This window comes from Porites lutea, chromosome 2 (assembly GCF_958299795.1).
Source record: "Porites lutea chromosome 2, jaPorLute2.1, whole genome shotgun sequence".
Taxonomy (NCBI): Eukaryota; Metazoa; Cnidaria; class Anthozoa; order Scleractinia; family Poritidae; genus Porites; species Porites lutea.
In genome coordinates, this window is record NC_133202.1 from 45,393,310 (window position 1) to 45,409,351 (window position 16,042).

Consider the following 16,042-nt stretch of genomic DNA (forward strand, 5'->3'; position numbering starts at 1 on the left):
TCACTTTACTTTTTGAGAAGAAAAGATGTTTCACGTTAGATTTATGACAAACACCATCATCCTCCACTATCGATCAAGTAGTAAACTACATGCCTACAACACGTCAATGGGCAATCTAAAATTCAATGTTTCGGACGCCAAGATACTGTTTTTTCCTTACTTTTTAAGGGCTCAAAACGTGGTTGAAGTTTACCACGTCCGGCGGTATGCTTTTTGCTCTTATCCTTACGGACGTTTTTGCGCAACACTTTTGAAACAAAACTTTTGGCCCCTATACGGCTGCTTTGTACAGCTAGAGGGACATTGCCATTATAGTTGTTCTAAAACAGGAAAATTAAAGTAGAGCACTTATCATGGCTAACTAATTTTACTTCTTTCCTGATTTTTTAAATCAAAAACAACTCACGCACAGACTTAAAAATTACAAAAATATTAAAAAAGACTTGGCGCCTGAAAGGGATTTGGAAAAGAGATATCTGCGATTAACCGCCCCTAAACATTTGATGGAACCTTTTTTCCGCGTCTTTAACTCGTCTCACACGAACTTGCTGCGACGGTTTTCCAAGGGCGGAGAAGGAAAATCCTCTTCTTGCTTGCCATTATCCAAGCTGGAATTTTGCGTTTACAGGGAGCAGCCGATCTCATTGGCTATTGGAGGTCACATGACATCATGTTCAAATGCGCCAAACAAATTATATAAAATATAAAAACCTTCATAAATGCTTAGCGTGAGGCAAAAATATGTGTGGCTATACAGAAAACTACGTTGCGAAGGACGAAATTTTTTGAAGCCAACTCGCTACCGACGAAGAAATAGCTTTTGAAATGTTACCTTTCCAACCTCGAACAGTGGTAATAAGACACAATTTTTGTGTTTGGTTTGGATTCAGGCTACAGAAAGTGTTGTTTGGTGACATGATTGTGATAACGATCGAAGACTATTTCTCTCCTCGTTAGAGGTAAATTCATAGTTAGATATGCTTTACTGTTAAATGCTTATGACGGATAAAGATTTGTGACACGTCCACACGTATCCGAATATTTTTGAAAACGGAGAGTTTTTTTCCTCCGTTTTAGCCTTTGTCCTCCGTACCAAACATATACGGAGTTTTCGGGCACCTAAAAAGCCTGTTTTCACTCCAGAAAAAACTCCACTCCAGAGTGGAGTTTTTTTTTTAAACGCCGGATTTTCGTTTGCGTGTGGGCGGACGAAAAGGAAGGTTTTCGAATTCGATGATGTCATAGATCATAAATTACTAGCATAAACCACTGTAAAAAATACCATAATGTTCTCTTAAATGCTTCTTTGGGTAGTTTTCCAGGTAGATCTCATTTTCGTTACTTTCGAAGAACTGCACCGTACCATGCGTAAGCTTCAGGGGCACCCAACGGATCTGTTCCTCAAAATATATGCTCCACAGGAAAATTTTTGCTGGCTGGCAGGTTGTGGAAAAATTATTTGTCTTTGGAAGGAAAGGGTTCCTGGCAAATGAACAATTTAGGGTGTCTGAGGGGATTTGATGTATAGAATAGCTGCTATGTGATTGTTCTCAGAAACCTCTTCCCCCCTCCCCCTCCCCCCACTGAAGGGTTAATTTTGCCCTTAGGCCACATCTAAATTCATGTGCCTCCCTCCCTCCTCCACTGAAGGACTGAATGTTGCCCTTTGACCACACCCAAACTAGTTCAAACTGGCCAGTAATGTCTGGAAGTAAGTCTGCTGGGAAACTTCCCAGTAAGTCTGGTTGCAGGTTGTATGTGCACCTTGCTGGCTGGGAACGCTTCCATCAGTCTTGCTGAGAGTGAGGAACAGATACGTTTTTCCCAGCAATCTCCCAAAATGCTTAAAGTGGCTTCAGAAAGCTTTATTCACGCTTTGTTGTTGTTTTCAGGTCTTTTTCCCAAAATTTCCCGTTGGGTGCCAATGAAGCTTTTTCAAAATTTGCATTTCCAGCGCGTTGACATACGGGCGCACAAGTGCTGACGTTAGCTTGATTGCAGTTAAGCTCCTTTTTTCGTTGGGTTCAGAAACCTACCTCTTTAAGCTTAAATAGTTGCTTATTTTAAATAAAAAAAAGAAAGTCAAATAATTCCTCTGCGGTGAAGCTGAGCCTACGATAAAAAGAGTAGTATGGTATTTTTGAAATGGACTATTTCTTACGCTCTAGAAGGGATGCTATCGTATTTTCATCGTTTTAGCGGTTTCATGTGGACGGGCGAAAATGATTCAAATACGTTACGTGTGGACGCGTATTTTTTAGGCGGAGGAAAAAATCTCAGTTTTCAAAAATATCCGGATACATGTGGACAGGGCCTTTATATATTAAATTCCGTTGATTTGCACGAGAACCTCTTCCTCATAACTGTCTAACACTTCTACGACCAACAACAGACATGGTCGATACTTTCCCAACCAAACAAGGCCCGGTTGCTGTGTACATTAACTCCACATTTCCTGCTTGGTGTGATAATGATGATAGAGGCCTGGTTACTTAATCCGTTCAACTTCCAACTGAGCATTCATGACGCGGTCCAGTAGGTCCCAGTCCTCTCCACCCCATTTGTACTTGAATTCCTCGGTATTCATTCCTTTCAAAATTAAGCAGTTAAAAAATACGATTTGTCCCATACAATTTTACGTAAGGACAAGAGAAACAGCTTCATCTCTCTCCTATACGAAAAATTGGAAGTTCACCAGTTTAATCTTTCCCGGCGTAGACCTCTGGGCCCAGTTGTTCGAAGGCCGATTAGCGTTTAACCCGGGGTTAAATTTAAACCAGGTTTCGTTTTCTTGTGTTCAGAAGCATTTTCTCGGATAATTTTCTCTGTTATATTTAAAGCTTGCAGTAATCAAGCTGTAGCCAAAAAGAATTAAAACTGAAATGATTTTTATGCTTTCATATCTGAATTCAAACCTTGCACTAACCCCGGGTTATCTTAACCCAGCTTTGAACAACTCGGCCCTGGTTTATATTTTAAGAACAGGCTTTTTCGTTACTGATTATTTACACAAACCGTGGTTTAAATTACAATCTGTAAGTTTTCAACGCGAACTGTTCCTAGCCGTGACCTTTCTACATAAAGCCATGAAATAAAATACCTGCTCTATCGTTTGTTAGCTCGAAATCAAGTTGCGGCCCTCTTCAATAGTTCTCCTATTCTTTAAGTAGGAGCCCCAAAAAATGTTAGGGACCTTAAGCATTGACGACGAATGGGACGTCGACGACCTACCGGAAGTGGCTAGGGCGAGTTGACCGCTACTGCACATCCTCGCTTGTTTGACGTCCAGCAGTGAACGTGAATAAATTTACTCGTATTTTAACCCCCTAAATAACCTTTCGTGAAAGAAATTTCATCCCAATTGCGTATTCGACTTTCAACGCATTTGATCTTTGTATTTTTGTACTAAAAACACCAGAAAATCGATTGATATAGGACTTCGTAAACAAGCACCAGCGAGTCGCATTGAAGCTTTCTTGTATAAGTTTTCTAGCTTTTCGTGAAGCAAAAAGGTTTACAGGTCAAAAAGATGCTAAATCATAATCTGTTCCGCCCTTTTACTCTCTAAGACTTTGATTTGTCTCCAAACATTAGTAACCTTTGGTTCTATTTTTCTTTTTAAAGGAGATGGAGTGGTCAGACAAACATGTTTTTGTGCTGTATGCCGAGAAGTGTTAGTTATGGAACCCTACCAACATCCGCATACAAGCAAGGAAAGGGGAGATGTATGGAACCAGATAACTGTAAACCTAAGTGACCTTGATCATCCGAAATTCAAAGTCAATAAAAGATCGATGAGAGACACACTGACCTGGCTGATTACCAAGCATAAAGCGAAAATACGCCAGGAGGAAAATGCCACTGGAATCACTTGCAAAGATGCCGAACTAGACCTGGCTCTCGAAGAGATAATTGACAGGAGAAGTTGGCCGACAAAAAGGCTCCGCGGTAAAAAAAAAAAGAAAAGGGAGAAGGAGCAGCTGGAGAGGAACACAGACCGTGAAAAGACATTTTGAACACTTATCTCTCGAATTTTCCCGCCGTGAACGACGTTCTCGATCCAGTCCTTTCACGGTGCAGTTCGTCTCCGTCGTCTCTTTCGTCGCAGATGCTTCAGGTCTCTATTAATAGGTAGATCACGTGACTCAACTGTGACGGTTAATGATGATTTTCTTTGAACTTACCGCCAAAACGCATCCAGTCCGATTTATATACAGCAAGAAGACCATAGCCGTTCACCTCCCAAAAGCCTTGATGATCAATATATGTACTTTGACAGTCTAGACGTCCGACTGCGGGAAAGAAAGCGATTCTTCCTTCTATGGTGTTCTGTTGAAAATAAGGAAACCTAAATCGATCTTGTTGCTTAAACGTAACAAGAAATCTGGAAGAAATTCTCCAACAAAATTGACGATAACATTTTACACTAAAATGCAATAGACAATTGACATTTAGATCTTTGAAAACACGTACTGCAAAAACGGTGTTGATATAAAAAAAAAAAAAATGGGAAGTTATCCGCAATTGCAAAAAAAGTGTATCTTGCTATAGAACGTTGTCAGTCACGAGGCTAACAACTATGCAAATTTGTTGGAACGAGGAAAAGTTTTTACAGTTCAGAAAAAGGTTCAATTTCTACAGGATTAATTAACGAAACCATGGTGGACGTGACGTCATGCGTAAAGCCCAGTTTATAACAACACGTATCAACTTAAACTGCGTAGCAGGCGCCAGGTTTTTTTAAGGGCGAAGGAAGAAATCTAGGCCTGTAATAAGGTAATTACCAGCGCCTGCTACGTAGGCCAGTATCAACTCACCTTTCGTACGCTGTCCAGAATATCAACGGGCACATCAATGTGAAGATCAAACAAGAACAACAGATCATGCGCACTTTGTACTTGCTCTACAGCTTTGTTCAACGCCAGCGTCTTGTAAAATTTACCGGTCAAGTTGATAATAGTGTGCCTGCTCCTCAGAAGGGCAGTGTCGAACGCTTTGGCCAAGTCGATATCTTGACTCTCAAAATCAGCAACAATAACGTGGAAGTTCTTATCACCCGTTAAAAAGCTGGCAACCGTGAGATCATTGATGAAATGATAGACCCATCTTCCCTGATCTTTGACAGGGAGTATTATGTAAACCGTGGCGTTTCTGTTCCACTCAATTCCCTTGGGAAGACACAAACTGTTCGTTCCCTTTTTTTGATACACGTGCTCAGAGAAGCGATATGATTTTTCAGTGTGAGGAAGGCCAAGTTCCAGATCAACTGAATAACGGTCCCCATAAACCGGATCTGGTTTTTGTAGAACTTTGTGAATTCTCTTTAAAAAGTAATTCCTGAAAGAAATTAAAATATGAGGTTAAAAAAAGCTAAAAAATTTACAAACGTAGATAATCCGTCAATGGAACTTTCACGCAAGGAGAAACTAATGTCGCCACCATTTTTTGTTAATTATTCTGAGGTGCCCTTCAAAGTTGTTCTTTCTAGTTTAAAAAGACAAGGATCTAGTTTTTCTTAAGTCGACAAACAGTTATACGGTTAGCTACATGATGTCTCTTTTTTCACCGAAAGCGTTTTTAGCGCGATGTTCTTACGGTTGACGGTTGAGTGTATGAACGTATTAATCTTTTCAAATCCAAATGAGTAAGAAAGAAAGAGAAGTATGGGAATTCGCAATTTTTTCGTTTGCGCTCTAGTCTAAGTAATGACTCCCGTTAAGTCACGGAACCATGTTGAATTACGTGAGCTGTCAACGAGTTAACTACGATTAAGATTAACATATTTGAAGAGTTCCAGTTCTGTGAAAGTGCATGATTTCTGCTTTGCTCTATAGAGTGTTTTCACTCACGTGGCCAGCATCTATGCAAATTTATTGGAACAAAAGAAAGCGTTTGCATAAGAAAAGAGTTCAACTCCCATAGGATTGGTTTGGGACATCAACATGGATTGTTTTGGGACACCAATGGCCGCCGTGATGTCATGTGAAAACACTGTATAACGCACAAGTTAGTAACGACCCATTATCTCTGGCATTGTTTGTGACGTTGGCCACGCAGCCCAGCGAAGTGCCCAGAAGTCGACTATCAAAACACGAACACTGTCCTCAGCGCAAAAGACTTAAAAAAACACATGTTCGTGTTTCATTGTCACGCGTTCATGTCAATCAAAAAAAAAAAAGAACCGGAAGCGGAAGCGGAGGCACATGCAGTGTTCTACCGAGCTTCAGTCCCATTCCGTCCTTCATTTATTCGAATTATCTCGTAGATTATCCGTCTATTTGTCCAGCGCAACGCCGCGCATTTGGTGAGAGTTAAAGACGAAGAACACCCTAAAGACCTAATAACGTCACATTAATAAGGATTTCAAATCTGCGCTCGCCAGTGTCACTGCGGCTATTATAATGTGACTGAATGTCTAGACATGGAAAGACCTTGCGGACACACAAAGGACCTCACAAGGTAATGAGAAACACTTTTGTTCATTGTGTCTTTTAGCTTCGCCTTCAAGTTGGAAATGTCAAATTAAACGCTTTTTCTAATCTCTTTTCGTGCATCCTGGAGTTCCCCATAAGCGCTGCCAGACTGGTTTTTGAGGTAATACGAGTTCGGCCGGGTAGTAGGGAGCTTGAGTAACAACGAAGACGACCACAACGTCGACTTCAAAAAAAACAATAGTTTTAATGATCAAAACAACAGCTCTGCACGTGAATCACGCTTTTTAGTACATTTCTACAATTTGCCGTTTTACTGAGGACGTGAACATACGACGACGAATTTTCCTTCCTCTTTTTGAACCTGAATAAAACCCTTAAGAATTCAAATCCAGGATAAGTCGCCTGCATTTGACACATTGAGCGGGTCCAAATAGACGCGATTAAGTTTGAAAGAACGCAAATTCATTTTTTTTACCAACGTTTTCACTGCCTTCGTCGTCGTCCTTGGTTTAGGTCCCTAGTAACGTAAAAATGACGCGGCCTGACAAAAATGAACTAATTTAAGGGGCACGTCGCCAGGTCTGCATGTCAACGATTAGTTAGGTAACCTAAATTTTTTTAAAGATGTTTTGGTTTTATTATATTTAAAGTCAAACAAGTTATTTAACGTCCTTAGCCGGTTCGCTTGCAAGGATAAAAACAATGCTCTTATACACCTGTATTAAGTTTACTGCGGAAGTAACGGTGATTTGTCCATTTTTTATGAGTGTTTTGATTTGTGTCTCCCACACTTCTTAACAATTGGTTACTACTAGTTATCATCTTTATACATTTAACGAAATTTTTATGTAACTTACTCTGAGGAACTCAGACGAAGTGCAGCAACCATGTTATCCACGACTGACCGAACTACCTCTCTGTCAGCGACTCGATTTGGACGAGTCCACAGCATTCCGGTGTTTCTTGACATCTGCGTATCGTCCGGTGGGTAAACATTTGATTCAAACACCGTTGCCTTCCCTTCAAAGCGATCAACTTTATCACCTGGTACAAAACTACTCTTGTAATTGCAGGAAGGAAGAAAACTGGCTTTCGAAATGAAAGGCAGAGAATAAAACTTGACAAATTTGCTGCTGATGCGGTTGGATTCTTTATGGAACTCTTGCTTATATCGCGGCGAAAGCACATTGTGCAGTGCTACTTTTTTCTCTTGTACATGCGATATGTTCTGTAGAAATGATGAGAGGTATTCTGAAGTGATGAGCCTAAAATCTTGATCTTTGTCAGATGTAGTCCAAAATACACGCACGAACCCTTTGCCAATGCCCTGTCAATCAATCAATCAATCAATCAATCAATCAATCAATCAATCAATTTATTTGCCCTTTTTTACACACAATATTTAAATCGAGCCGATCGGAGCCCAAACGCTGTTTTAGCTAATAGGAAAAATTAGATGGTTTTACGCTGTATTAGCTAATAAAATAATAAGATGCATTTTCCTTTGTTCCTGTCACTGTCTTTATAAGTCGTTTTGGAAGGGATTTGAATCCGATCAGAGACGGTTAATAGTTAACAATATTAGAAACGCGAGACGAAACTTGAACGTCTCATTAACGACGCGCCAGACACCCCTCGCGTGTCTCCCTCGCGCGCGCCCGTTCTCTCTTTCACCCACTACTTCCAAGCGCCTGCTACGCAGGCTATTTGATAACCAGCAATGTTAACCGTCTCTGATAATCCCTTCCAAAACGACTTAATATAAAGTATCGGCGCTTCGCGCCTCGTTGACGCAGCTTCGCCGCGAACCATCAGTATCGATGAGAAAAAAATATCTTCTGGAACGCAGGATATTTATAAAGACACAGGAACAAAGGAAAATGCATCTTATTATTTTATTTGCTAATACAGCGTAAATACATCTAATTTTTTATATTAGCTAAAACAGCGTTCGGGCTCCCCGTGACAATAATTACACAGTCTTATGATTTTAAAAATATACTTGGGCAGGAACTCTCAGCAAACCTTGTAGGGCTTTTCGAGGAGAGCCCCTGGACAAGTTTTATACAAGTATGATTTTAATTTAGAATTACATGTCTGTGTTATAGATTACACGGATAAAGTATGTAGCGGCTACTCACATTTTGGTGTAAAACCTCGACGTAGTATTTCTTATTTGCTTGAAGATGGAGTGGCTCTTTGGATCTTTGTTCAGGATATTTATCTAACTCGTCCTTGCCCGTCCAAGCTATTGCGTTGTCAGTGAATACACGAGCAACTAGCCGTTTATTACCGGGATTTTCGTCTGTACTTATCCACAACTCCGAAGTGTCGTCAGAGGCGATCGCGAAACGAAACAAACCATTACTTTGTGGATGTAAATATCCAAAAATTTTATGACCGTAGTCCACGCTATCGTCTTCAATCTGAAAGTCGTTGATGAACTTCTCCTCATCAGGATATTTTGGAAAGAACAGTGACTTTTTTAAATATGTTACGTTCGAACCGCATTGCATTCGCCAAACGTGAACATTGAGAGCGTGTGGTACACGTACTGCGACAGTATTCTCGTCCTCAGAGCCAACGCCACCGATCATCCTTGGAAACGCAGAGAATTCGTCAACTGTATCGTCGCTATGTCTTCCCCAAAATGTAAAAAGTAAAGAAAACGAGATCGAGCCTGCAGCTAGTGCGACAATCAAACGTCTCACAGCTTTTTTAGATCTTCGGAATGTAAGAGGGCGTCGAAGCCACATAACTTGGATGGAATGTTGCGAACCCCGGCTTGTGATTCAGTCAGACAGCCAGCTGTCACAGGATGACACTGTAAACCAATAAATAAATACTCTCTTTACTGTTATTGATCATCGCCAAAAAACTCCGAGTTTTGAAAACAAACTCCTACTTTCGAAAACAAATTCCAATTTTTGATAACAAACACCTCAAAAACTCTAGTCGCTACTCAGGTAGCCCAAGCTCGAAATATGAGCATCGGTAAGAATCGGCATTGCTGCGAAACATTCAAAACATAATGATTTTTATGGGAAAAAAAACCATCGTTTCCGTGAAAGGTAAACCTTTCCTATATAAAGGTAAACCTTTATATAGAGAGCAAACCCTGTTAACGTAGTTTTTTGGACTATGCAAGGAATTCATAGTTAAGGAATTTGCGGTAGCCTCGTACACGCCGCCTAGCCTGCGTAGCATAGCGGTTTTGTCGAGCCGGGCGCAGGAGCGGCGTAGCCTCGAAAGTCGCGCGCGAAGCGCTCGAGAACGAGCGGCGAAGCCGCGAGAAAAATAAAAACCGCCTGCCCGGATTCGTGGCCTTTTCAACTGCCGCCCCCTTCAACTCATTTTGACATCCTGTTGACAACTTGTTTGGTTTCAGTTTTCCCAGCCAATCAGAAATAAAGTGTTGACAGCCTAAACACGACACAAAAGCTCGTGATATAGTGTAAAACGTGACCTTGGCCGGAATTGGAGTTTGCTTAAACAAACACAGGTTTTTTTCTTTGTGGCTCCCTCGCGCATAGGTGACTACACTACGTTCTAAACTTGACTGAGTAGATCTTATTTTTGCTGCACTAAGTCTTACATTTATTTAGAGGCCACGAAGTTGGTTTGTTTAATCCGTATTGAGTAATTATTTCCTGTGGTTAATGTTAGTGTTGCTAATTAGAATTTGTTGATCTCAGATGCAGTTGTAAAGTACTAATTTCTTTGACCACTAAAGCCTAAAGCTTTTTATTACGGCTAAATAAATATTTAAGTTTCTTTGGTCTTTTCCGACTAAACTGCCTGGATCTGGACAACTACAAACCAAGGAGCCTTGGTTTGTAGTTTCTTTGTCCGTGAATGTTTTGACGCTGGGCCCGGCTTTTTAAGTGTTGTTTGCAGGATGTTGTATTTTTACGTATAGCACGATCTTGAGATTTGAGTTGTAGTTTAAACTTAAGCTACACCAAGCAAAAAAGTATGGAGAATAACGCTGTGCGTCTTTCTTCTACTGTATGCGATTCATAGACCACAATCGCGGACACCGTTCGATGTATTGCGCTGGAGTGCGTTATTCTGTAACACCGAGTAATAGAGAAAATTGAGGTGAACTTTCTCGAAGCAGTGAAATTTACTGTTTCTGTCATAAGGTCCATTGCTGTACAGCTCAGCGACAACATTTCAGATATCTGGTCGTCGATAGTACTTTTTAGAGGGGAAATTGTGATCATACAGGTTTTCGATGAGGATATTTCTTCTTTGGCCATAGCAAAGACAGAAAAGATCATGCTCTTGCCAAATCTTGTTGACAAAATTTACATGACATCTCTCCTTTGAAGAAGACTGTAAATGGCCATTTCCTGTTTAGGCTTCAATACAATTGCCCTGTTTTCCCGTCAAATATTCAAGATCGACGACGCTCCGGTCAACGCTTCTTTGATATTTTGATTTTGTTTTGCGGAGATGATTTGTTCAGTCCCTCGAAACTCTCCCATGGGAGATTACCAAAATATTTGATTGACAGGCGAACATTCCGAACCAATCGGAACGATCCGTACGCTGGCCCACGGACCGACTCAAAAAAGCCCCCCGTCCGTGGAGGCGGTTTTTCAAGTGGCTCCCACCCCAATCTCCTCGCGGTTTCTCTCCCCTCGCCCGCCTATATTACTTAGCGCGCCCAACCAAAACCGCCATGCTACGCAGGCTAGTACACGCCCAACAGGAAACTCAAATAGTAGATGAACCTCAACCTTAATTAAGTAGTTTAGTTTTACCCGAGTCTGAACTGGACATGTTTCATGTGATTTACTGCTTACCTGTTACACTGTTTCATGGTTATCCCGATCAAGGAAAGTTAAGAAAACTCGCCATAGAAGTAAGTTTATGATCAATGTGATAATATTGTCAATCATTTTAGTTTTGGTTTTGTAGTTTTATAAGGATTTCATGAGTTTTTGTACATTGACGACCAGTGACCGCATGGCATAATTATTGTTAAAAGTTTATATCAGTTATTCCCGCTTCGCTCGTTTTAATTGTTTCGTTTATTACCAATTGATTTAGTTAATTAGAATACATTGTACATTTTAATTTCAGATCGAATAAATGTATCAGTTATACGATTGCGAGTATTCTTCGGTAGTGGATCGTCTTAGTTCTCTAACCCTTTATATGAAAACCCATAAAACGGCCATAAATCGACCCGTTAACCACTCAGGAGAGACGTAACACACATTTTAGGTAAGGTAAGCTGTTTTTTATTGAAATCCTTTCATTTTCGTAGGTTACAGAAACGATAGGTTTTTTTCCCATACAAATCCTTATATTTTGAATGTTATTTCGAGCTTGGGCTACCTGTGGTTGCTGTAGACTCTAGGAAGAATAAGCAGATGTAAGAAGTAGATTCTCGTTACCTTTTCGCGTAGCGAGTGAGTCGCCCGAATACGCTCACAAAAGGGAGCTTTATCAAACCGTGCACACGCTTATTTCATCCTAGATATTTCTAGAACAGACCTCTGGGTACAAAGGTAAACTCAAAACTGAATCCAACTCGAATGCTTACTCGAAATACAACTCGAAATCCTTACCTCGGCAAATAGTGTCTTCGGAAATGCCTACTAAGAAGAATCTTTTTAACCTTTCCCGTTGATATTTCTAAGAATAAACTAAACGACGAATCGAGATCCCCGGTTCGAAGTGCTCATTGTTCGCCAGCTATTGATCCGTTTTCAGTCAAATCCCACAGAACGTCACAGAAGAATAGACCTTGTCACGGATTTCGACGCCATCTTGACGAGTAGGCAAACGCGTGAGAAATTACAGTGTTTGTATTAGAATCTAATGTCGAATAATTTCCGTAGAACGGCTGTTCTGAAAAAAATATGATTTGTAAACTAAAGCTTCACTCCTATGGATTCTCCTGAAAAAATTTGAGGGCGTTACATGCACTAGAAGACCTAGAACCACTTTTAAAATTTTCTATACATTTCTCTGTAAGAAAGTCCCGGGAAAATTACAGACAAATATATGGAAAATCTAAAGCAAGCTAAGGCTCTGGAGAAATTTAAGCACAGGTACGCCCCCAAAATTTTTTAGGACAATCCTTTGCTTTGTAGCTTTAGTTTACAATTGATATTTTTTTCACAACAGCCGTTTTACGGAAATTATTCGACATTAGATTCTCATACAAACACTGTAATTTCTCACGCGTTTGCCTACTCGTCAAGATGGCGTCGAAAACTGTGACAAGGTCTATAGTGGCTGTATCAGAATATCCTTCACTTAAACCGCTTTATAACCGGCAACAAAAAGCCAATTTAGCTGAATGTTAAGATACCTTTTAGTGGCTTACCCTGGTCTTACTTACCTTTTTCGTCTAGGTGTAGATATTTTTCTTTAGGAAAACAACTTTAATATCACGCCCAATATGCATATTGGAAGATGTGAAACATAACAGGGACCTTTAGCATCAGGTTTTTCTTGGAAATCCGCAAACTGCAAAATATCACGTGACCACGGCCTCGCGGTCGCGTTCAGTTTGCAGTTCACGTTTGAAAGGCACGAAGAGCTTCCAGCGGTTAGTGATTTACAGAAACGTTTTTTGCCACTAAAAATTGTACAGCCTCGCGTTTAAAGACACGAAGTAGCTTTCTATATCCGTTTCCGATGTGTTTGTTGAATTTTTGAACTCGAATCAATGAATTATACCTGATTTTGGGCGATAAAAGTGATTCACTTCGACTTGGTGTAAAAAATGAACGCCTGGCTAAAATTTGAAATCTCGGCAACGTGAACTCTAAACGCGTATCTGAAAACTGCAGTTCGCGATTTGCGGTTTAAAGGTCTCTAATAGAGAGATTAAGATTCGCGTTTACGCCAAACGGTAAACGTGAATTTGTACCACGTCAAGTTTTCCCCTTATTTTTCGGTTACTGTTTATCGCTTCTACACAAAAATTTACTACCTCTTATTAGCCGAGTTTTCGGTGCGAACTGTAAATTACTGTAAATTTAAATTATTACTATATGTCCAGGGGACAAAAACGGGCCTTCACAACACAAGGGTTCTTGAACACAAGTTTAATAATCGAGAGTTGCACACTCAGCATATTTTCTTAACAACACAACAGGATCGGAATTGGAGTCTCATCTTTGGCTAACAAGCTTCACCTCGCAAATAAAAACCTACAAAACAAACACTTAATCACTGTTGGAACGGGATTTGGAAATACACGAGCTCCTAAGAATCACCATACGATGAGAAACTCCCGGCGACTAGCGCGTTACAAAGCACATGGTTTCTTTCTCGCAACACGACAACACTGAGATGCGCTCACTAAGCATGCTGGGAGAATAAATCACAAAAACGGAATGGAACGGACTTAGGAAAACAAAAATTGTTCTCTTGTTGAGGATTGGCCTCAACATCCCGGGGGGTAGGGCTGAACAAGCCCCCGTAGACAATCACTAATTAATGTTAAAGTTCTAAACCGACTGTTAGTTCACGACAATGTTTTCAGTTCAATCTTGCAACGTTCAGTACACTCTACGGTAAACCTGTCACGCAGCTTCTTCAAGGAGACACAACTTGGTCACAGGACGAGTAAGAGAAGACTCCTTTGTCTTCACTTCGGCGGTGCGGACACGTGAATCTTCACCAGGAAACACTTTCGTTACGCGACCCAGCAACCAGCGGGATCTCGGCACAGTTTTGTCCACCACAAGAACCAGGTCATTCACTGCTAAATTCCTCTTATTTAGTAGCCACTTGTGGCGTTGCTGTAAGGTGGGCACGTACTCTAGAACCCATCGCGACCAAAAACAGTTAGCAAGAAATTGCGCATGTCTCCACTGCTTGCGTGAGTACAGCTCTTCCTTGGCGAAGACACCGGGGGATATGGCGAGATTTCGTCGCTGTAAAAGTAGGTGGTTTGGAGTGAGTGGCTCCATGTCACTTGGATCATCACTTGCTGGGGAAATGGGACGACTGTTTAGAATGGACGTGACTTCGGCGAATACGGTGCGCAGGGTTTCCAAAGGGATTGCAGCGCCTGGTTTGCTCAAGACAGCATTCATAGCCTTCCGCACACTTCTAATAAGTCTCTCCCACACGCCTGACATGTGGCTCGCGGTAGGGGGTTGGAAACGCCACCTTGGCAACACATATTTGAACCAATCTGCATCGTACGAATGTAGTTCTCTCTTGATTTGTTCTTCGTTCAGTTCTCGAACCGAACGCCGAAGTTCCCGCTCAGCGCCAGTAAAATTCGTGCCGTTATCTGACCAGATCTCCTTAGGGCAACCGCGAACAGAGATGAACCGGCGCAGAGCCAAAATAAACGTGTCTGTTTCTAAGGAACTAACATCTTCGATGTGGACTGCCCGGCTGTTAAAGCACACGAATATGCAACCATACACTTTGATAACGCTACGAGCGCGCTTCACATAGAAGGGGCCAAAGAAGTTGAGGCCCGTAAAGGTGAACGGGGGATGATAAGGTAACAGCCTTTCCTTTGGCAGGTCCGCCATCGCTTTCTGTAAGGCAGGCATGTTCCGCTTGCGGCAACTTATACACTTGCTCAGGATCTGACGCACCAAAGCTCTTCCTCTCAGTATCCAGTAACGTTGGCGGAGGACGGACAACACATGTTCACGGCCTGCGTGGCCCAGCACATGGTGGTAGTAACGAACTATCAATACAGACACAGGGCTTGACTTTGGAAGAATCACTGGGTGGGCGGCCTCAAAGGTAATCGGCGCACGGTGAATTCTTCCTCCAACACGTATATTGCCATCAGTTAGGATCGGACTAAGAGTGGCCAAACTACTGCTACATTTCACCTGTCTGCCTTCTTTCAAAGCCATGTACTCTTCACGGAAATGTTGGAGCTGCACCAGTCTCGTAATTACTTCGCTTGCTCGCTGAAGCTCAACAAGGGTAAGTGTACGTCCGACGACACATTCAGGTTTTTCCTTCTTTAGTGGCTTGACAAAGCGAAGCACCCACGACATCACTCTCAGCAAACGGGACCACGACGAATAGCGCTGTAATAGGAGATCAACTTGGAACGCGTCAGTGGTGAACATGATTGTGGCTGGTTTTCGTATTTCTTTATCATCACTTCGAATGTCTTCCACCTGAGCATTAGGCCACTGTTGTTCAGGCTGCCACAGAAAGCAAGGACCTGACCACCACCGACATCCGGGTTGGAAATGCTCTATGGTGACGTCTCGTGAACCCTCATCAGCGGGGTTCATACTACCTGGGACATGATGCCACTGATCTGGGGAAGTTGATTCATGAATTTCGGCCACGCGATTGGCAACAAAGGTTTGGAAGCGCCTAGTTTCGTTCTTGATATATTGGAGGGACGTCATTGAGTCACACCAGAAAAAGGTTTCATCAACTTGCAGATCAAGCTCCTTCAGAATTGAGTTACTTAGCCGCACCGCTAACACTGACGCTTGCAGTTCTAGGCGAGGTATAGTCCACTCTTTAATGGGCGCATTCCTGGTCTTCCCCATAACGAAGGAACAGTGAATCACTCCTTGCTCATCAACGAACCGTAGGTAAGACACTGCTGCATAACCATGCCTTGACGCATCGGAAAAGTT

General features: G+C 41.7%; 2 protein-coding genes across 2 annotated transcripts; both read right to left on the minus strand.

The window, feature by feature from the left end:
* Positions 1–2,106: 2,106 nt before the first annotated feature.
* Positions 2,107–9,365, minus strand: LOC140927075 (beta-1,4-N-acetylgalactosaminyltransferase 3-like). The gene is made up of 5 exons (XM_073376740.1): positions 8,576–9,365; positions 7,292–7,761; positions 4,818–5,337; positions 4,185–4,329; positions 2,107–2,589 (listed from the first exon to the last, which is right to left on the minus strand). The coding sequence occupies exons 1-5, from the start codon at positions 9,188–9,190 to the stop codon at positions 2,489–2,491; spliced, it is 1,851 nt and encodes a 616-aa protein (XP_073232841.1). The 5' UTR covers positions 9,191–9,365; the 3' UTR covers positions 2,107–2,488.
* A 4,622-nt stretch (positions 9,366–13,987) lies between these two features.
* Positions 13,988–15,952, minus strand: LOC140926289 (uncharacterized). Its single transcript, XM_073376048.1, has one exon. It carries the CDS (start codon positions 15,950–15,952, stop codon positions 13,988–13,990), a length of 1,965 nt encoding a protein of 654 aa, XP_073232149.1.
* Between the last annotated feature and the right edge of the window lie 90 nt (positions 15,953–16,042).

Excerpts from the sequence above, each read along its gene's own strand:
- LOC140927075 (XM_073376740.1), bottom strand. The coding sequence starts at position 9,190 with ATGTGGCTTCGACGCCCTCTTACATTCCGAAGATCTAAAAAAGCTGTG. Across the intron at positions 7,762-8,575 it reads TCGAGGTTTTACACCAAAAT|GGCATTGGCAAAGGGTTCGT; the intron begins GTGAGTAGCCGC and ends ATTGATTGACAG. Across the intron at positions 4,330-4,817 it reads TTCTGGACAGCGTACGAAAG|AACACCATAGAAGGAAGAAT; the intron begins GTGAGTTGATAC and ends TATTTTCAACAG.
- LOC140926289 (XM_073376048.1), bottom strand. The coding sequence starts at position 15,952 with ATGGGGAAGACCAGGAATGCGCCCATTAAAGAGTGGACTATACCTCGC.